Genomic DNA, 20,845 nt, shown 5'->3' with positions numbered 1-20,845 from the left:
CCAATTAAAATGTAACTGATTCAAAGTGTTTCATGCCTGGCTGCGCCCAAACCAAACTGTTTCTGCATTCAAACAGGAATTAACTCTGGTGTCCCCATTGGAAACAGTGCCATGGTACAATTACGGTAGCTGTTACTGAACAGGCAGCAGCTGTCATCGTTTTCCCAGAGGGGCTGGAGGGAGTTCACAGGAGTGGAAAAACAAGGAGCTGCAAGTAAAAAGATATACTGATTATTTTCACTAGTGTCTCTTTTCATGCAGGTCCATTCCTGTCCTGTTACTAAAATTGGTGTTGCACATATTTATTTTTGTCTTAAATCTTGCTTTGAACATTTCAATCTCTTAATCTTCTCTCAGCTTGAATTACAAATTTTTATCCTCTACAGTTTTGGGTCTTCAGGCATCAGTGTATAATTAGTCAGATGTCACATCAACTGTGCTGCACATGTGCTGAGAGTGTGCTATCCACCCCACACAATTTACAGTGACTTTATCATAGAGACTGTGCCATCATCAGCAGTTTCCAGGTTCTTGTAACATACAAATGTTGTGAAATGTTTGTCTATCAGATTGCTGATCACATCAGGCTCACCAAAGGAGTAAAATGTTACATTCAAAAGATGCCCAAATACATTTTCCATGGAGAATGTTCCCAGTCCAGAGACATGTGTATCATAATTTGTTTGGAAGTGAAGCCTGTCTGGCTACTTGTGAACATAACTTTGCACAGCAGAGGGAGAAAAAGGACCGCTGTAGACTTGCAGTAAAGATAAGCTCTGTGTTGTGATTGAATTTTGGAAATACAGGGGGTAAAGAAATGTGGCTGTGTTTTATTCATAGATGCCAATTGCGGTTCCAAAGTTCATTTTCTGTCTTTTATTGGTTCGTAATCACTGTTAAAGTATTTGGTGATAAAAACACAGTATTGTTCTGGTTTTTAACACAATGGGATGTCTTAACTGTCACTGGTTTGTAAAATCATTAAATGTTAAGGTTCCGATGATGGATTTTATGAACATCTTAGCCTTGACAGCAGAGCAATAACTACATTTTGTCATGTTTCTTTTTCATAACAAACACTCAAATAGTATTTTTTCCCCACTTAAAGAATAAGAATCTCCACAGCAGTGTCAGTAAAGTGTCGAGAGAAAACGCAAACCAAACATAAAACCAAACAGCGTAATAAATATAAAACTAGAACAGCAGTGTTTAATTACAATAGCAAAAAAGAAAATACCTGCATGTTGTGACCTCTATGCAAAGAACAACAATGACAAAAACAAAGAAGAAAATCATTATTTTCAAAAGGAATATTTACTACATTTTAAAAGGAATACTTCAATAAAGTACAATATAAACACATTTTAATTTAAAAACTCAGGAGTGAAGTCCACATATTAATTTGCCCTATGTGGTGTGAATTCATCACCTTAAATGTTTTCCCTATTTCTAGGAATACTCCAACTTCAATTCAAAAAACTTAAAATTAAACAGCATCATGTGTTGAAAAATGACTGAAAACATTAAAAAAATCCTTTAGTTGAACCACATAATGAGGTGTCTGCATTCGATGTATGCTTTTAACACCCAGAAACGGAAACGGAAGTTACTATAAAACTATATACATTACACCAAAGAGAAATATAACTTGCAACCAAATCCTTTGAAACTACATAAACTTAGTGCAAATTATATACCGTATGATTTTTCCTTTAAGTGATATTTCACTTTATTTTACACTTCTCAATAAATGGCACAAACCAAACTTTCCCAAGATGTTATACAAATTCCAGAGTAAAATATCACTTTAAAAGCAAAAACCACTGCATGGAGAGACGTAGTGATTCCCCTCAGATCCTGACATTTACTCCCTAGTGGAGCGAATAATCATGATTTAACACTTGAACTGTAGCATCATGATTGAAACATTTGTCTCTGCCAAAAAGAAATAGGTCAACATATGAACCAATGAAACAACAAAACCAGTGATGTATCTCAATGTTCTTTGTAACTGAGAACAGATATGAGACTGAAAACAATGATTTGTTATCCACAAATTAACACCACTCTTAAAAACAAACATACTTAATCTGCAAATTCCAAATGAAATTCAATGAAGTCAATCATTATTCGGTTAAAACACTCAGTTAAAGCATCAACAAAAAAAAAAAGAGGAGACAATCCTCTATATTCACATATTACTCCTCAAAGACAAAGTTAAATACAAACTAAAATCCAATACTAAATGTACAGAGAAACTCGTGTTTCTCTTTGTATGTGAACAGAAAGTAGTGTTCACATTGTGACAAACAGTGCAGGTCAGTTCAGTAGGTTTTAGAGTTACTCCTTTCTTGATTCTGCGTCCTCCTTCATCTTCTGCTCCTGCATGCGACTCCGGGTGGAGCCTACATGAAAAAAAAAAAAAACACAAAACATCATCACCATGTCAGAGGAACATACATCCACCTGCTACAAGCGACATGATTGACAGCAAGAACACCTACAGTACAATAATAAGGAATATCAAAAGGAAAACATGGGACTTTATATATATAAAGCCGTTTTCACTTACTCATCTCTGCAAGCTTCTGTATCAGTGTAGAATCTCCACCAGATTTGCTGTAAAATAAAATATATACAACTTAATTGCAGTGTGTGTATACACTACTGTTAATATACATATGTATTAAATTATGTATGCACTATTTCTGGTTGAGGCTCTCTTTTTTTCCCTTTGTTCTCTTTTCTTGGTTGTTATAAAACATACTCTAGTTGTTACGGCAATGCAGAGGGATTATTGTGCATTTAAATAACACAGTGACTAACCTGCCGTCAGCTTCATCTTGCCCGTCCACATCGAATCGTAACCTCTTCAGAGGCTTTGGAGTGGAGCCCAGATCCAGACTCCTCTTAAAAGAGCGATCGCTGCTGTTGACCATCTGGTTGATCTTCTGGAACCGATTAGACGGCTGCAGATGAAAACAAAACAGAAAAAAAAAGGGTGAGTGAGGAAGAAATCATTGGAGTTGTCAAATTATATTTTTTGATATGCTTCAGAGCAAACAAAAGAGACACATACTCCGAAAGATTCACCGATGGATACCAGCATTCTGTAAAGGCACAAAACAAAAGGATGTAAGTGAAAGTCCAGTTTAATGGCCTTTTCAAACAATTAAACAAGTCGTCCGAGGAGAACATCAATCTGCTGAGAATATGAAGAACTGACCTGGAGCGAGGAGTCATGATACCCGGGGACATGCGTGCGCTCTTCAGAGGGGAGATGTACACGTTGTTGCTCCCAGGCACACGTAGAGGTGAATTGGGGAATTTATAAGGGCTGCGTGGTATTTGTGGGATTGGAGAGAGGGTAGGTGGCTAGAAAAAAAACAACACAACAATGAAAGGGTATAGTAGGCATGATCATTTGTCTGATGTATCAAAATCAAAGTGTAGCCCCTGACTTGACTGGGAAGGTGTCTCACCCTGGTGGACGCATACTGCAGGATGTTGGTTTTCAACTTCTGCATGAACACCTGGTTGTAGAAGACGATGATGGAGTCATAGTGGCCCTCAGTGATCAACACGTGCTTAAAGGTCTGCAACACAAAAAGAGACACAAAGTTCAAAATTATTTTATGTCACAATTCAACACAAACCCTGATGATTACTAATGGATGACTAATTCATGGACGTTTTTGAAATGTTGCATCACCTCTTGGCTGGCGTTGGGCATGTTCTTGTATGCCGTGACAATGGTCTTGAAGCGCAGATCAACACTCTTCACTTTACATATGGCGTACATGGCTGACATCATCAACTACAAGAAGGAGAAGAAGCACTTGTGAGAAAATACACACAAAGAGAGAAGCTGAGAGAGCAAGAGACCGGGACAAAACAAGACAATGGGAGAAAAGAAAACTCTTGTCTGGTTACCTGGTCGAGGTGACGGTCTCTCATCAGCTCATATTCGTGCTGCAGAGTGTGCTGGAACAGGGTCCATATGATGGGCTCCAGTTCAGGGTGGGAGGACAGCAGGTAGGAGCAGAGCATCTTCAGCCTTGTGTAGGCCAGGCGGTACACTGCAGAGAGAGCACACCATAGACAGTTGGACGCAGAGAGCAACAGCAAACAGCAACGGAAATGGAGAAAAAACCTGAAGGCTACGTTTTAAACAAACAGAACAAATATTAGTTGTCATTTTCTATTATTTTCTTCAAGCTTTTACTAATGTAATGGCTCATGTTAGTATTGTAGTCACTTCCTGTTTATTAAACAGTCATATTGGAAATCCATCACTGACAAAAAAGTGGAGATTTTAGCTTGTAAAATTACATCATATTAGTACAGTGGAGGTGGTAATTTTTCTACACATTTTTATTATATAGAATAAGTTAAGTTTAGTACAATATATCTTGTAGAAACTATGACTAAACCAACAAATAAACTATGTGTGAGAGCTTGAACAACATCTTACATTTTTTATAGAAGAGGCTAAGAGAGTTGGACTTTGTGTGTCGGGGAGTCTGGCCGGCAGCCTGGGAGGCCGGTTGGGTCTGAGGCTGAGGGGCAACTTGAGAGCTGGGGGACTCGGGAGGCAAGACACGAAGGCCCGGACGCACGGGGGACAGATATCTGTAAGGACAGAGAACAAGTGACACGTGTTAACGTGTGAAAATTTCTTTTAAATGTGAACCACAAATCTAATTAGATGGTTCAGAACGTAGTAGAAGAAGAGGTTCAAGAGTGCAGACAGGATGTCTCGTTGGAATGATTCATGCAATTTAAAAACTTTCCTATACTCTTCCTTTCCCATTGCAAAATACAAGATCTGACGTTTGATTTTAAATACCATGCTGCTGAGCTATGATTACATGAAACTGACAAGCTCTTGTACTCATGACTCACACGGTTTTGCAATCGCTAAAGAAAGTTTTAGAGTTTAACAAGGTGTCTTAGCTGTTGCATACCAGCAGCTGAAAGAGAGAAAGATAAATTGTGGGGAGGTGGACTCACAGGTCAGCTGCGGTGTGGTTGTGCTGCAGTGGTTGGCTGAAACTGGCTGGGGCCTCCACCTGTTCTGCTGCGCCGCCCTCATGCTCCTGTTTCAGCAGCTCAAACAGAGGCGAGCCCTGCGGAGACACAAACACAATGATTTACATTTAACAAGACAATCAGTTTAAGTGCATCTAAATCATGTTAAAACTTATGAATACTTTTGCACTTTTTGCTCCTTCGCTGAAAACTATTTCAAAAAAGATTTGAACAATGCCACCTCTGTCAAGGCTAAAACAAAATAATTTATAAACAATTAAACCTTTTCAAAAAAGCAAAACTTGATTTTTACTACTTTAAATTGCATTCCATCTAACCTGAGAGCACAAACTGGTATAAACATAACGTACTAGAGTTAAATTAGAGGTAAAGTTAATCCCTGCAGTCTTTCCTGAAGCCAAGAAAGTTATGAAGGAGCCTACTTTTGTTTGTGTTTGCAAAGATCACTTGTTCACAAAAAGAGAAAATTGTAAATGGGCTGAAAATACGTTATGTTATATCATATTAAATACAAATAATTACTGATGTTGATGAAGTATGAAAACTATTTGAATACTAGTGTTCCCATTAGAAGTAATTAATTAATGGCAACTGGTTTATATTATCTCATTAACTTCATGAAAAGCAGATCTGTTTGGTTTTGCCTGGAGCAACACATTTGGCAGTATCAGCACAATAAGAAATATGTATTTATAATTTCATTTCACCTGCTTAATTTCCTTTGCAAAAAGCACTTGATTGATAACAAAGGACTGATACAACCCTGATAATATTCCTCGTTATATATTGACCTAAGGACACTCCCTACAGTATCTTATCTGATTTAACTGAGTCATGGAAACTGAAAACAAATAATTATTTCAATTAAAAATACATATCTAGCCTACACACACACACACACACACACACACACACAATTATCCTTGGCAGCTATGAAACATTTAAATCCAGACTAAAAGACACTCAGGTCACAGTGGACATGAATATCAGTGTGTCCACACCAAGACAAAAATCAGAGATGAGATCACACAGGAAGTGGGTGTGGCTCCCTACTAAGAGATTTACACAGCGACTGCAGGTACGGACTTGCTGTTAGAACATTCTTCATGTCATACTTACCACACCTGCTGACGTCACTGACACATCTCAAAAAGTACAACTAGTGTTGTATTTAGTGTTGTTTTAACAGCATCCAGTGACGTATGCAGTAATGAATAATATTGCAACATTTGATTAGTAAATTCATTGCTTGAAATCCCAGGTTTCATTGTTCAACTGTAGTTCCATGTTTCATTATCATTTCATAAGTTATCTGATTATTTGCTTGTAAACTGAAAGTGAAACATCTCAAACAGTCATATGAGGAAAATATGATAAAGCTGCCATATACTATAGTGGTAGGCAGATAATTACATTTCCTGCTGAATACATAAATTAGTTTGCTGTCTTGGGAGGTTGGTATAAATTCAGCAATCAAGAAGACAGACATCCTCATTTAAGTTTGTGATTAAAAAAAAATAAAAATAAAAAATTATGGGCCACACAAACTTCTAATAGGGTCCCATTATTCATATTTCAGGTAGGCGCAAAAACAAAGCAGCGATGGGAGGACTTTGGTCCTGGCAGAGGCTCCTCCCTTTGTTTCAACAGTTCAGTGAGTTCTTTGTGTTGGGAGTCGTCTGACATGCAGCCTGCTACGAGGTCTCTGACATACAGTCAGGCAGGAGCAGAGTAAAACCTCTGGAGCATGAGAGTATAGATCACCGTGCACCCCCAGGCCTGCTGCAGGAACAAACAGTAGAACAAGAGACAGGAAGAAGCACTTGACTGTTCACAGAGTTGAGGAGAGGCGTGTGACTCTTCACTCAAAGGGGATAAACATTCGAACTGAGAAGGACGACTGAAAATACAGTCATCTTCACTTGAATGAGGATTATAGGACGTGCAGGAGAGCTTTCACATACGGAAAATTGCTTCTAACTTTGGATACCGATACAGGTATTTTGTGGAGTTGCCGTCTACTTTTTTAACATAAAACCACACCAACTGAGCGTTCTTCAGTATTTCAGAGGGCTGTGTTTCCTGTCAAATAATATGTACCTTTTCCCTGCCTGTTGCACATGGTTGGAGAAACAAATGGATTTTTATGACTGACACGTACATGATTGAGAAAAACTAAGTATTCCAAATTTACCAGCTTGATTTAAAGATGTATAATAGCACCTTAAAAACTGATGTGAGCACCCTGGCTGTTTCCATGAACTGCAACAAGAGCGATGATTTCAAGTACCCTCTCTACAGCTCGGTTTTCAGCCTGGTGTTTGTTTTCGGACTTTTATTCAACATGGTGGCCATGTATATTTTTGGCTGCACATTGAAGCTGCGAAACGAGACAACCACATACATGATAAACCTTGTGGTTTCAGACTCTCTCTTTGTTCTCAGCCTGCCTTTTCGGATTGTTTACTTCATTAAACGTGAATGGCTGTTTGGAAGTGTGCTCTGCAAGATCTCTGTGGCCCTGTTCTACACCAACATGTACGGCAGCATCCTCTTCCTCACCTGCATCAGCATTGACCGTTTTCTGGCCATTGTGCACCCGTTTCGGTCCCAGGCCATTCGTACTAAGAGGAATGCCAAACTGGCCTGCTGCACAGTGTGGGTGATGGTTCTTTCTGGAAGTATACCCACGGGGTTCCTACTGGACACCACTTCACCCAAAAATGTCAACTCCTCCACATACTACTGCTTTGAAAACTACTCTAGAAAACAGTGGAAGTCTGAGCTGTCCAAGGTGGTGGTGTTTATTGAGACTGTGGGCTTTATTATCCCATTGCTGCTAAATGTCTTCTGCTCCGTCATGGTGCTATGGACGCTGAAGAAACCCCAAACCCTCACCCGTGGAGGCAACCTCAACAAGGCTAAAATCTTGAGGATGATCATTGTGCATCTGCTCATCTTCTGCTTCTGTTTCATCCCCTACAATGTCAATCTCATCTTCTACGCTCTGGTTCGCTCCAATGTCCTACAGGGATGCGATGCCGAATATGTGGTGAGAACCATCTACCCCATTGCTCTGTGCATAGCAGTGACCAACTGCTGCTTTGATCCAGTCATTTACTACTTCACTTCTGAGACCATTCAGAGCTCCATTAAACGCAAGTCCACAGTATGGCACAAAGGCACCAAACTTTTCGACAGACTACATGGGGATAGCACACAAAGCAGTCCAAGTGCAGTACACAAAAGCCTGGCCCTGAGATCCAAAATCCTGGACAATGAGTCCACAGTCTAATGACACCTTTGTTATGTGACATGATTAACAGTTCAGTGGGTATTGCTGGTGAAACTTCAATCCGAGGACGTAGGTGGAAGCAGAGTGGCCTTGAAGATCATAACAACAAACAAACACAATGGTTTCTAAGGAGTCGCTTTCCTATATACTGGACACCACAGAGACATTTGACTGGGACTTAAGACACTGATCTCTTCAGTCAGTAAAGGAGTGGATCACATCAAAAGAAGAAAGACTTGAAATAATAAAGCATGTTGCAGCATGAATACCCTATGTCAGGGTAAGAAAACTCTTCGTCCTATCATGGAATGAGTTTGAGTTTAAAATGCACATAAATTGTCATTCTGAGTAAATTCTCCTTGAGGAAACTTCTGCTTTAGCACAGCTGAACCAGTATTACAGCTCTTCTTTATGTCCTTTATCATTTGTAAGTATTTGTGGCCTTTCTAAGGCATTTAAGCACTTTATAGAGCACCATGTTCTATAACAGCTTTGCCCCTTAATCCGAAAGCGAATAAAAGAATTATTAACTTAAAACAGTTTGTTTAATGGAGTTTGAAAAATAACTACTTGTTTGAAAGAGTGGGGTGAGTTGAGTGAAATGTTTGTAGGGTATCATTTGTTTATATGTCACTCATTTTGGGTGCCACCAAATCATTTGTGTAGACTGATTAGTCATACAGGTACTAACGACACACACCAGTAACTGTGGCTGCCCTCTGCCACGAATGCACAATGTCACAATCAATGAAATGCAGATTACAGGTATGGTCAATAATTGACCACTGCATAGCACTGGCCAACACTGCACTAACACTACCTTATAGCCTTATCTTAAATGGTCACAATGGAGAAAAGTGTCTACCAAACAAATAAATGTAAATATAATTGAGACAAATCAAGAAGCCGGCATATACACTACAGTATGTCTGTATATGAAACTAAATTAGAGTGTGTGGAAGCTACATTTCTAGCTGAATTAAACAAGAGGAATTTTACATCAAAATCCTAATCACACACTAGATTTTGCAGGTTATTAAAACAAAGCATCTCAGCTCTTAGACTGACTACATGTCTGTAAGTTTCCTTGGTAAAGTGAAAACACAGCTAACAGAATAACGACACTTGAATGTATGTGAAATATTTGTTCCTTCTTGTAAAAGCTATGTGCTGCAAGACCGAGCGCTACTACATTCCTGTTGAGAGGATTCGCCCAAGGGTCGGCACTGACAAGGCTAGACTCATCACCTCCACTGCACTGAGGAGAAGGATTGTGAAACCAAAGTATGCGAGCAACAACACGCCTCTTGAGGGAAAAGTGCATTTACAAAATAGAGCACTTTGGTGGTTGCTGCAATCCTAAAACAAATCCAGTGAATAATGGAGGCTATAAACTAAATACGAGCATCGTAACAATTAGCAGTTTCTAGAACATCCATTTGGCATGTCCTCACGCTACTGCATGTAATACAATCAGGCTCACTGTACATTCAGGAAAAAGCTGGACTTTCTCAACTGGGCATAAAATTAATGATGTGTCCAGTAACTGTTTTATGCAGCAAAAATAATCCTGAGTCAAAGCTGACATGATAAGCATACAGCGTATGGTTCACCCAGAAAATTTAAATGTGAACACACAAAAAATTGATCAAGATTACTTTGTCAATTTAGAATATAAGTATACAATTAATGCTAGGATTGTTTAATTAAATTCAATAAAATAGGAAACACACCAGCTCATTTTCATTTGAAATGATAATCATAACATGAAGATTTAATTTCTGCTCAGAAGAATAAACCTTAACTGATTATTTTGTCATTAAGACATTATGTGCTTTTACTTTGCTTAATATATTTCCATCCAATTTAAATGTGTCTCACAAGGGCCACGGATATAACACAGTGATGTGTAGCAAAGTCTTAATATATATATGCCACATTAGCCTAATATTCTCCCTCAGATTATTCAAACAGAGACTCAACTAGTTTAAACACCACTTTAATTACATCCCAATTTGACTGGTGAAGTTAAGCTGTCAGTGGTGTGTATAGAAAAATGTGATGTAGATAATAAAGTGAATTAAAGATTTTAATGGGTTATTAACATTTTGACATCATATTTATCTTCATCAGAGTATAAAGACTTGTTTTTAAGCTTTGGGCTTTATGTCTGACTGATTAAGACCCAACCCATGAACTGACTTGTTCCTCCCTGAGAGCGCTGGTCCCAAAGCTCACACACACGATACAGTGCTGCGTGACTTCATCCTTGAGTGAATTATTGCTAGTCTTCTCAGCAGGCAGACAAATATAGTTAATGATTAACTCAAATCACTCATTTATGTTTTTAGCAAGCAGCCATAAACATGACTCCCACCACGTAGGTAATCAAACAGTCTGTGCTTAATTTTAAGGCTTATTACAATATTCAGTTCAATGACAATCAGGTGATCTGTAATGTTCAATAAACATTTTCACTACATAAGCTGAAAAAAAATTGGGCGATAAGAACAAACCACAAAATGTGTGTATGATAGAACAGAGGAAAAAGGGGAGAGGTAGTGAGAGAGGCACCCTGGCTTGCGTGTGAGCGTGGGCGTGAGCTGCTCCAATCAGAAACATGTGAACTGCTACAGCATCCTGACAAGTTAACCTGCTGCTGAACACCAGCTGACTGGAAACAACTTTATCACAGTGTCACTGCGTTGATGAGTTCCAGATACTGGTGAGTGATGAAATTGTGACTTATCTGTTTCAATATTCTCTCCAGCAGAGCTGATTGTGCTTGAAAAAGCCAGTTTTACATGTATATAATAGATTGAGGTATGTAATTCTGACAAATTGAAAACAGCAATTAACTATATAAACTTATTGGGGTTTGATAGAAATTCATAATTTCAAATTAGTTTTTGAAGGAATGATGTTTGTGTATGATGTTTGTGCATTTCTTTGCTTTCAACAGCAAACCAATATTATGTGTCAGTAGAAAAAAGGTTTAAGATTTATCATTTCATTTACAAGATCACTTATGGCTTTAAAAAAAACAAAACTAGGAGCAAAGGAAGAGAAAATGTACTTTTAAATTCCTTCATAGACATAAAACTTCAAATGTCTTATCAAATATTGTTATTGAGAATGAAAAAAATGTTTATTCAGACTACTTGAAAGTTACCTGAAAGTTAACATAAAATGATAATAAAGGAATCATCAATAATTTAATAATTGTATTTTTGAAATGATTCAAAGTATTGCGAGTATCATTAGTTTAGTGGCAGCTCTCTTGATCCAACTCAAAAGTCATTTTGTGACTGTTGTGTGTTGAGTTGTTGAACAGTCTAAACTTCTGGTGAATTAGTCACAAAAAAGCAAAATTAGGTAAAATGACAGATGGAAAAAGTCTCAAAAATCACGTACTAATAAAGAGACTAAAAGAGAAAACTTAACATTAGACCCTTACTAATAACCGGATATTTGCTTAACGCACTAAATACAACATCCCAAAAAATTACTATTAAGTTACAAAACAAAACACCTGTGACAATCTCAACAAAAGACGATTTCTTTGACATTCACTAAATGTATTTACAGCAGGGTAATATTATTACACTATGAGTTGCTCACTATGTCTTTTTTCCAACTCTGTGAAAACAGGTGTTTGCCTGTTTTACAAGACCAGGAAGTTAGGCTGTTAAAACTTTATTGACAAAATTTGTCTGACTCTTGTCCTGCATAGCAAACATAAATTCAGTTATGTCAGTTGCAGCAGTGTATTTATGTAATCTCATAAATTGTATATTTACATTACATAAAACAGCACATGTTTTGTATTCATTAAGTTTTTACTTGCCACAGGTTTAACTGCTTTAATTTCCTCCAGATATGAGAGCAACACAGTGATTTACAGCGTTGGGAAAAGCAAACCCTTCTGAGATATGGAGCTGTGGAACATGACCGATGATCCAGCCAAGCCGTACTCACCTCTGTCTAACTGCACTGTGGACACCAGCTACCGCTTCACCTTCTATCAAGTGTCCTACAGTGTCATCTTCCTGCTGGGTTTGGCCACCAACAGCCTGGCTCTGCGCAGACTGTGTCTATCTCCCTGCACCATGAACAGCACAGCCGTCTACCTCATCAGTCTGTCAGCTGCCGACATGTTTTTTGTGATCTCTCTTCCCCTGAGAATCTACTACTACCACCAAAAGGCCCGAGCCTTGTCCTCCAAGACAGCAGACTCGTCCATTTGGACTCCTGAGGTGGCGTACTGCCAGCTCACTTTCACCCTCAAATACATCAGTCTGTATGGAGGCATCTTCTTCCTGGTTTGTATCGCTGTGGATCGTTACTTTGCTGTAGTGCACCCGCTGGCATCGACACTCCGCAGGCTGCGTGTTGCACAGCTTGTCAGTGGTGGGATCTGGTGCTTAGTGTTGGGGCTCAGTGTGAGTCTGCCTCTGCTGCGCTCTGCAGCTGCCCGCCAACACCAGCCCTGTCTACTGGACCCTACCTCGCGACGCCACCGCACCATCATCCTGGCAGCCCTGGGCATAGTGCTGGGTTCGTTTCTGCTGCCCACTGTGCTGCTTCTCTACAGCTACTGCCGAGTGCTGAGCGTGCTTCGCCAGCCGAGACACCGCTCTCGCAGCCAGCGCCGCAGCCGCCAGCACACTCTCACGGTTATTTACTGGGTGCTGGCTGTCTTCCTGCTGTGCTTTGTCCCCTATCACATCAACCTGCTGGGATACACTCTCACACATGTGGGGCTGCTGCCCAACTGCGGCCTTGCCAAGGTGACTAAGGCTATGCATCCCGTGGTGCTGTCACTAGCCAGCTCCAACTGCTGCCTCAACCCACTAATCTACTACTTCTCCAGCAGCCTGGTGCACAAAGAGGCTCCCGGTGGTGGAGGCAGTGGCAGCCAGTGACACAAATCGTTTCACACCATTACAGAAAAAGACCCTTCCTTAAAAAAAGGACAAGGTCTTAATAGGACTTATCTTATGATCTCTTTACTGGGATGATTTGTACAAGGTGACAGGTCTTTATCTATCCACATATTACCCTCTCTTTATACTGTGTTCACCTCTTTGCAAGTGAAACTGCAGCTAACTATGTATGTGTTAAATATATCATCTGTATTTTTGCATGAATGGCAATAGGTTGAACCGGTTTTGTGTGCATTCATTTTTAGCACACTGCTGAGTGCAGCATCTCTAGAGCACTCTAGGCTTCATCATCATGCTAAGAAGCAGTCAGCTATAATTGGCTTAGTTATTTTGTTCAGCATATTTTATCAATACAACTTTAATGTGTTTGTGAAATATTGATATGCAATGACATTTTTATAGTGAATGTTGGATTTATGTGGAACTGGTGTCATTTCACAAAAGTGCTGTTCAAACATTAAGGAGGAGTTTATAAGTTCATCTTAAATGGAATTTATGTTGTTCTTTAAGTGTAGTGATATTTCTGTTAATAGTTTTATCTTCTCATGGACCAATAAATGCTACATAAGGTGGATGTATTTACAGTATCTATGTGTCTCTAAGCATGAATCTTATTAAAATGCTGTGGTGTTATTACCAGCACATTGTAGTAGTGATTAGAGATAAAAAACTGACCGTCCTCCATGCAATCCTCTCCATGATGAGGTTCTCGCAGGTCTCCAGATGTTTGACGATATCTTTGCTCATGGTGTGGTCAGCCTTGATGAAGCTCTCGATGACTTTGTAGAAGTCAAAGGCGGCGAGGTTGAACACATCCAGTATCCAGGGGAAACACAGGTCTGTCTCAGCTGAGTCAACACCACCTCCATGGTTCTTATAACTGCTCTCTAATCATGAGACACAAACAACATTATCACAAAGTGTCGCACAACTGTAGGACACAAGATAGATATTTGAGGTATTAATATGTGATAACGTCTATTATTAACTTGTAAGCAAATAACGGGACACACCTCCATATGTTGCCATGACCACCTCCAAGGCGCAGGCCAAAAGTGATGTGTGGAATGTGGAGTCATTGAGGAGTTTACTGGAATGGAAATCATATGACTCAGCTCAAGACGAATAACGCTTCACTACATATCAAAACAGAAAGCATGCATGCACTTCCAATGTTCAGCTGAAGTGTAAGTGAACACACAGCTGCATTAACGAGCTTCATTATTCCACATCGATTCAATAGAGAATAAAATAAAAAAAAAAAAAAAAAAAACATACCTGAAATTCTGCACAGACAGTCGCTTCTCTTCCTACAAAGTGAAAACAGTACAATCAATTAGAGGAAAGACAATATCAATTCTTCACTTTATATGACATGTAAGCACTTGTGCTATATAGTCAACACATTGTTGAATAAAACATTTGAAAAATAAATCAAACAAGACACTGTACCATTTTGAGCATTTCCTCCATGACTTGGTAATACAGCCTGACGCCGAGAGCAAATCTCTGAAAGGCAAAAGAAATACATAAGTTAGACATACAATAATTTGATCATAGCATGTGTTGCCGTTGTTGCTCATCGTTTTCTGGAGTGACAGTTCTTACCTGCATGCCAAGTACAGTACTCCGCGGGCCGACTGCCTGACCAAACCTCTGGCTGTACGCGTTTCCGAGTGTCTCCAAACGCTTCAGCACGTCCTGCGTGGGGTCCACGGTGCAATTCTGATCACACGAAAGAAGGAAACCGGAAATCCATGAAATTAAGGTAGAAAGATGACTTTTCATGAGATGTTTTAGTTAGTGGTGACACACTAGAGACCCACTTTGAAATACGTAGCCAGTTCAGTAGATGGCTGGTCCCCACTGGAGATGAGATCAACCCTCAACTGCTGAATGGAGGTCATGGCAGCTCTGATGAGACATAAAATTTTTTTTTTTTTTTTTTTTAAATCAGACAGTGCTGGAGGACAGACTACGACATAAACACAGAACAATTCACACAATTAACTCTGAACAATAAACAAAAAATCTGAGAGCAAAAAAGTCAAAAGTTTGGTTTTCCATTAGTGGAAACATATAGATAATTGTGACAATTAGGGTACACAAAGCTTAAAGTTTGTAATCTCGTGCATCTTATTTGCATTGGTAAAAAAGCAGAAAAGCACCCTACACACAGTCTATTGCTTTTTCTGTCCCAAACTACCACGAACGTTCACCTCAGCAGCTCCCACACGCACCAGCTGACAGCTGAGCAGCCAACAGTGTATATAGACTCTTGGGTGAGAAGGTTTGAAGCTGTACAAATATTTTTTTTAAAAAAAGATGCCGCACTGCAGAAAGCAAATACAAGTATCCAGTCCTTCTCCTCTGGATAAAGAATTATCAAAACAATCAAGAACAGGTGAGTGACTGTTTTACTGCTCACCTGATTGGCGTCTGGGGAGGGATGAGTACAGCATCGTCTTCTTGCAGGTTCTTCTTTGGCGTTCTCTCTACCTGCGCTCTGAATGCAGGAGAAGATTATTAAAAACGTTTTTCTCAATTATTTTAATAGATCAACCAGGCCAACATCAAAATACCGAATAGTGGAGGAAAAAAAAGAGATTACATTTCGACTTTAGGTGCAAGAACGGTCTCATCTCCGTCAAAAAACAGCCGTCCATCAAAGTCTCGAGTCTTGAGGTAGTGCTCTTCATATTGTTGGCTGAAGTCATTCACCTGGGGTGAAAATAAAAGCTCAGGGTTAATCATAGTAAGATGTCTCACCACATACAAAATTAAACACCATCACTGTGATACATTTTGCACTAACTGTGTTAAATTTTATCTAAAGCTTTCACAGTAAATCATTGTTGCATTGTACATGAGCTGTTTATGTTACCAGTATTATATTTGATGAGGAGAAAATCATCTGTATAAGAACTATTTCACAGTTAAAGTAAGGCTAGCTACTCGCTATGCTGGTGGAAATCTTGAGCTTCAACAACAAACGAAAGTTTATTTGTTAAATGTATTTACTGCATTTAAAATATTATTCTGAAAACTACAACTACACTGTAATCCTAGACATCAGACACCAACTCAAATCTGCAGGGATTTGACTACAACTGTGTCATTACAAACATAAAATGAATAAAATTAGAAAACAACAATAATTTGGCTTTAATCAGAGTTCCCTCATAGACACATCTCGAGTCTGAATACACATCAGCCAGCTGACACTACAAGATGCACTGAGTCTGGAGTCTTTGTTGAACTTCTACAAGACTTGTCTCAAGAGTGTATAATGGGAATTGTGCTGTTTATCTATATCTCATTAGATCAATCTAAATAAAAGAAATAGAAATAATCTGTTTATTACAGACAAATCTGAAATAAGGAAAAGCTCCAACTTGTCTGCAACTAGATCAGAACAGATTGAATCTCAGACACATCTTTGTCCTTAAACTATCTGGACCACAATCTCACTCAAACCAAACAATTATACCAACAATGAATTTGGATCGGAAATGATTTACTTTTATACTAATATAAATACGTGCTAACATACATATTCTATTTTTTTTTTCAAATTTACCTTGTCCCCTCATAAGTCAAATCAATAAGTTGAGACTCACGCATTATTTATATAAGACACTATATAAATAGAGTGAACCACCTGTCCGTTACTGGGGCGGTTTAACAGTAAACTACCCCAGCTGTCAGCAAACAGTAGCATCCTGCCTCAGCTGTTTTCATACCTGCCACTGTAATATATAACCCTGACACACTACAAAGGATCCCATGCTTGAGTAGACATTTTCCTGACACCACGTATGTGAAAACAAACACAGATGAGCAGCAAAGAGAACGACCAACAGCTGTCAGACACTCGAATGTTCAATAAAGACATCAGCAAGCAGGAAGAGACAACTAATGGAAAATGTAAGTGCAGAGCAGACAGAGTGAAACCAAACAGTCAGGCAGATGTTGTGATGACCTACCTGAGGAAAATCTGCAGATCTTGAAAGATCCAATGAGTCCAGGAAAGCAGAGAAACTGGTCTGATATACATTCTTCACCTGCAAATACAATTGTCATAGCAAATGAGGCTAAAAACAAACACACTGCATGCAAAGAAATGTGTTTATATGATGTATGTAAGGGCTCAGACCTCTTCAGTATTGCATTCATTCTCTTTGCATAAGGTTTCGAGAAGCTGCACATCCATCTCTGGCTCGGGAGGTCGAGATTTGGCTTTGCTCTGGTTGCGACGAGATGTTCGTGTCGGAGGGCTCTGAACTTTGCTGATGGCTGATTCTGAGAGGAAGATGTTTAAAGAGGTTACAAAATCTCTGGGAGCCACAAACAATGAATCCTTTTATGACACAGAATATCCAAAGTTGAGAATCTGACACATTTTCTGTGTCTGGGCAACATGACTCAGACACATATTACTCATTTTTAAACAAATAGTTACTTTAGGTCACATTGGGTGTACAGCAAAATGAAATGTTTACATCCGGACTCAGAATAATTGTTTTTCTAGTCTTTGGTAATGAAATTCTTAAACTTTACAACACATTTTAGACTTTCAGACCTGGGTGTACATTGATATTTTATAAAAGTTTATTAAATAAAGATGTGCGCATAAGTGAATGAGACTGAATCTTACGATATAGAGGCTGCAGAAGGTCTGGAGGGCAGCGCTTGATGAATAACTCCAGTGTACAAAGCAGCAACTGGAATGATATGACCAGGTCATCCTCCATCTGCAAGGCCCTTCCTGCAGACATTAGAGATGCAGCACATGAGAAGCATCGTCACAATACTGTTGCTGCCGACTAGAAACTACAGAACTGTATCCATGAGGAGAAATAAAAAAACAACAACTTTCCAATCAATTTGAGCTCTACAGCTGAGCACGGAGGAGGAAGGAAGGAGGGGAAGAAGAAGAAGGAGCAACATGGAAACTTTTCCGTTTAGTGTATTAACAGCTTGATCCTACTGTATTTTTTGTTGATACCAGTCAGTGTGTTTGTTAATGTGTTAAGATGTTTAACCTACCTTTGGCCAAAAGAAACATTGTCCAGCAGCCCCGCATGGTCTCCCTCTCGCTTAAAAATGAGACAGTGAAACCATTAACCACACACCAGCAACACATCTATTATAACAAGCACACAATTATCAAACACAACCCCACAAAGATACTAAAAAAAGGTGTGTGTTAGATACATTTCAATCTTCAACTTACTTGCCATCAGAAACCAAGATTTTCTTGCATATTCTGAAACAAAACAAATATTATGATAAATTTCAATTTTGCAACGCACCGGTCTGCATCAATCAAGCACCTGTACTGTACTGTTCACTCACTTCTCAAACCTCTGGTAGAGAGCCAGCGTCACATCATATTTCTTCTCCAGCCGTGAGAGTGCTGAATTCACCTTGGTGCTTATCGTATCCAAGTTCACATCCAACTTCCTCACCAGAGCCATGAACTGCTTTACACTACAAAAAGAAAGATAAAAATAAATTGCATTGAAACGGAGCAATAAAATTAAGGATGAAATTGTAAACCACATCAAGGGTGCAGATTTCGTTTTAAAAATGATGGTGATGAAATTTGTAAGATTGGTTAAACAATTGCCAAAAATACAAATACAAATGTCTGAAATGCTCGTCTTATCAGGAAAAGACTACACACCCTTTTCACAGTCTCTTGTTTCTACATAGGAGGGGAAAAAAATACAATTTACTGATTTTTACTGTGGGCAGTAAAAACCTGATATCAATTACATGTTGCAGAAAGCTTCCTGAACAAGGTGCTCTTGTTTTGAGGATGTTTCAAACTAAGGAAATCCTCAGCATTTACCTCTTAATTTGGTTGCAGTTTGGAGTTGAATCACAGTGCTCCGAGCAGCCGTGTGTTATCTTTTTACAGAACTTCTATTCGAATGACTGATACTGCGTGCATTGACATGGCATAAAGCGTGATTACTTACTTCAGACCGACTGCTTTCAGAACCTGAGTAAAGGTGAAACAGGCGGCATCCATGTCCGTCACAGTCACAAACAGACAAGCACCCCACAGCCTTTTCTGACTGTCCTGAAATTAAATGGAAAAAGAAAAGCGTTAAAACTTATAGTATAATAACATATATTTTTTAATAAGACATCAATGAACATGAAAACCTGGTGGGGTCAATATTATCAACTAAAACCAGAATCCAATAGATCTGTTACAACAAAGCAATAACAGCCTGCACTAAGTAATCTCAAGTTTACTTTTTTCATTGGGTAGTTTTCATTCAGTGATACAGTGATACAATATCCACCACTGCCATGACCATTGCTTCAATATGTCAGCCAAGAGGATCAAAACATTACATATTTAATGTCACATAACTAGAACACTAGATAAATACACACAGTGATTTCATCCAGGGACTCCTGCACAGTTTTCCACAGCGTCCAGGCACGGTCACACACTAGGTCTGTCACATGAAGGCTCTTGCACAGGGTAACAAACTCAGCATCCTTGTCTCGGTGTCTAGAGGATGAATGGAGGGCACAAATCAACATCACGGAGGACACAAAACACACAGTTTCAGGACATTAAAATGTGCTACACAGATGACAACAACCCCCCAGTGTGTTAGCCAAAGTCTGTGTCAGACAGGAGCTGTATTAGTATGTTATTACAGTGTTAACTCGTGTTATTATGTTACTGAATAGTCACACTATGTGGTCAGCTGTGTAGGGTTGAAAGACTCCCTGGTATTAGCTGTAAATACAGGCCTGGCTTCGTTTGAAGCAGCTAAATAAGTCAGCCTGACGTTTAGTCACATAAGCTAGCTAGCTAGTTTAATACCAACATTACCATAACTTAAGGCAGCTGAGACAAGAATAAGTCGACATAACTTCTCTTACTTTTTAACAGATAAGTCTGGACTCTCTTTCTTGTCTGTTGAGGAACTTTCAGCACCGGGTTTCAGCTCCTTGCTCTGTGTCGTCCCGGTGTTGCGCTTTTTAGGTGGCATCTTGGTATCCGGTTAGTTGACGGCTAAATATTATAATTTAAAAAATACAACTATTTTTTTTGAAGGTAACAAATAACGTTTACTAAGTTTAAAGCCCACTGCACGAGTTCCGTGGCAACAATACAACTAAACCTCACTGACTTCCTGGAACCGTGTTGAAGTGGGCTGTTCGTTTTCTATCACCGCAGTGCCCGCGGGCGTCTCAACCGTTAGACCGTTAGACGCCCCACACAGTCGGTGCTCACAACCTCGTAAATATTAACCTCTTCTCTGAGTTTTTTGCGGTCGATTGTCTCCGTATAAACCCGGTGGTGTCGATATTAACATTAGACAACAGTGGTGTTGGGTTTTCTATTGTTTGTACTAGGTCTCACTGCGGTTTGCTAAATCGCAGTGTGGTTTCACCGGGATCACGTGACTACACCGCAAACGAACGAACCCAAACTGAGTAGAAGAAAACGCGGGAAAGTATCTACGTAACATCCGCTCATTAGCATTTATCCCGCCATCCAGACGAATCACAAAAG

The 20,845-nt window shown here is 39.3% G+C and overlaps 3 protein-coding genes across 3 annotated transcripts; 2 read left to right on the top strand and 1 right to left on the bottom strand.

The window, feature by feature from the left end:
• Positions 1-1,183: 1,183 nt before the first annotated feature.
• rb1 (retinoblastoma 1) lies at positions 1,184-20,744 on the bottom strand. The gene is made up of 27 exons (XM_067607795.1): positions 20,209-20,744; positions 19,708-19,828; positions 19,281-19,384; positions 18,652-18,786; positions 18,530-18,562; positions 18,343-18,392; positions 17,951-18,061; positions 17,450-17,595; positions 17,280-17,357; positions 15,905-16,014; positions 15,722-15,799; positions 15,120-15,207; positions 14,902-15,018; positions 14,746-14,802; positions 14,572-14,603; positions 14,307-14,383; positions 13,969-14,180; positions 5,014-5,129; positions 4,475-4,632; positions 3,934-4,079; positions 3,713-3,817; positions 3,483-3,596; positions 3,227-3,375; positions 3,080-3,110; positions 2,827-2,969; positions 2,573-2,619; positions 1,184-2,405 (listed from the first exon to the last, which is right to left on the bottom strand). The coding sequence occupies exons 1-27, from the start codon at positions 20,316-20,318 to the stop codon at positions 2,341-2,343; spliced, it is 2,733 nt and encodes a 910-aa protein (XP_067463896.1). The 5' UTR covers positions 20,319-20,744; the 3' UTR covers positions 1,184-2,340.
• Positions 6,726-8,863, top strand: LOC137195436 (lysophosphatidic acid receptor 6-like). Its single transcript, XM_067607798.1, has one exon. The coding sequence runs from the start codon at positions 7,262-7,264 to the stop codon at positions 8,345-8,347; it is 1,086 nt and encodes a 361-aa protein (XP_067463899.1). The 5' UTR covers positions 6,726-7,261; the 3' UTR covers positions 8,348-8,863.
• On the top strand, positions 10,535-13,889 carry LOC137195437 (lysophosphatidic acid receptor 6-like). Its single transcript, XM_067607799.1, has 2 exons — positions 10,535-11,072; positions 12,225-13,889. The coding sequence occupies exon 2, from the start codon at positions 12,280-12,282 to the stop codon at positions 13,270-13,272; it is 993 nt and encodes a 330-aa protein (XP_067463900.1). The 5' UTR covers positions 10,535-11,072; positions 12,225-12,279; the 3' UTR covers positions 13,273-13,889.
• Positions 20,745-20,845: the final 101 nt, after the last annotated feature.

This window comes from Thunnus thynnus, chromosome 13, assembly GCF_963924715.1.
Source record: "Thunnus thynnus chromosome 13, fThuThy2.1, whole genome shotgun sequence".
Taxonomy (NCBI): Eukaryota; Metazoa; Chordata; class Actinopteri; order Scombriformes; family Scombridae; genus Thunnus; species Thunnus thynnus.
This window is presented reverse-complemented; position numbering and strand designations above follow the sequence as displayed.

Bases quoted from the DNA above. Each gene is read 5' to 3' on its own strand.
- LOC137195436 (XM_067607798.1), top strand. From the start codon at position 7,262: ATGTATAATAGCACCTTAAAAACTGATGTGAGCACCCTGGCTGTTTCC.
- rb1 (XM_067607795.1), bottom strand. From the start codon at position 20,318: ATGCCACCTAAAAAGCGCAACACCGGGACGACACAGAGCAAGGAGCTG. The intron at 17,596-17,950 runs GTAAGATTCAGT...TCTTCCTCTCAG, and splicing joins CCTTCTGCAGCCTCTATATC to AATCAGCCATCAGCAAAGTT. The intron at 3,376-3,482 runs GTGAGACACCTT...TTTTTTTTCTAG, and splicing joins TGCAGTATGCGTCCACCAGG to CCACCTACCCTCTCTCCAAT.
- LOC137195437 (XM_067607799.1), top strand. From the start codon at position 12,280: ATGGAGCTGTGGAACATGACCGATGATCCAGCCAAGCCGTACTCACCT.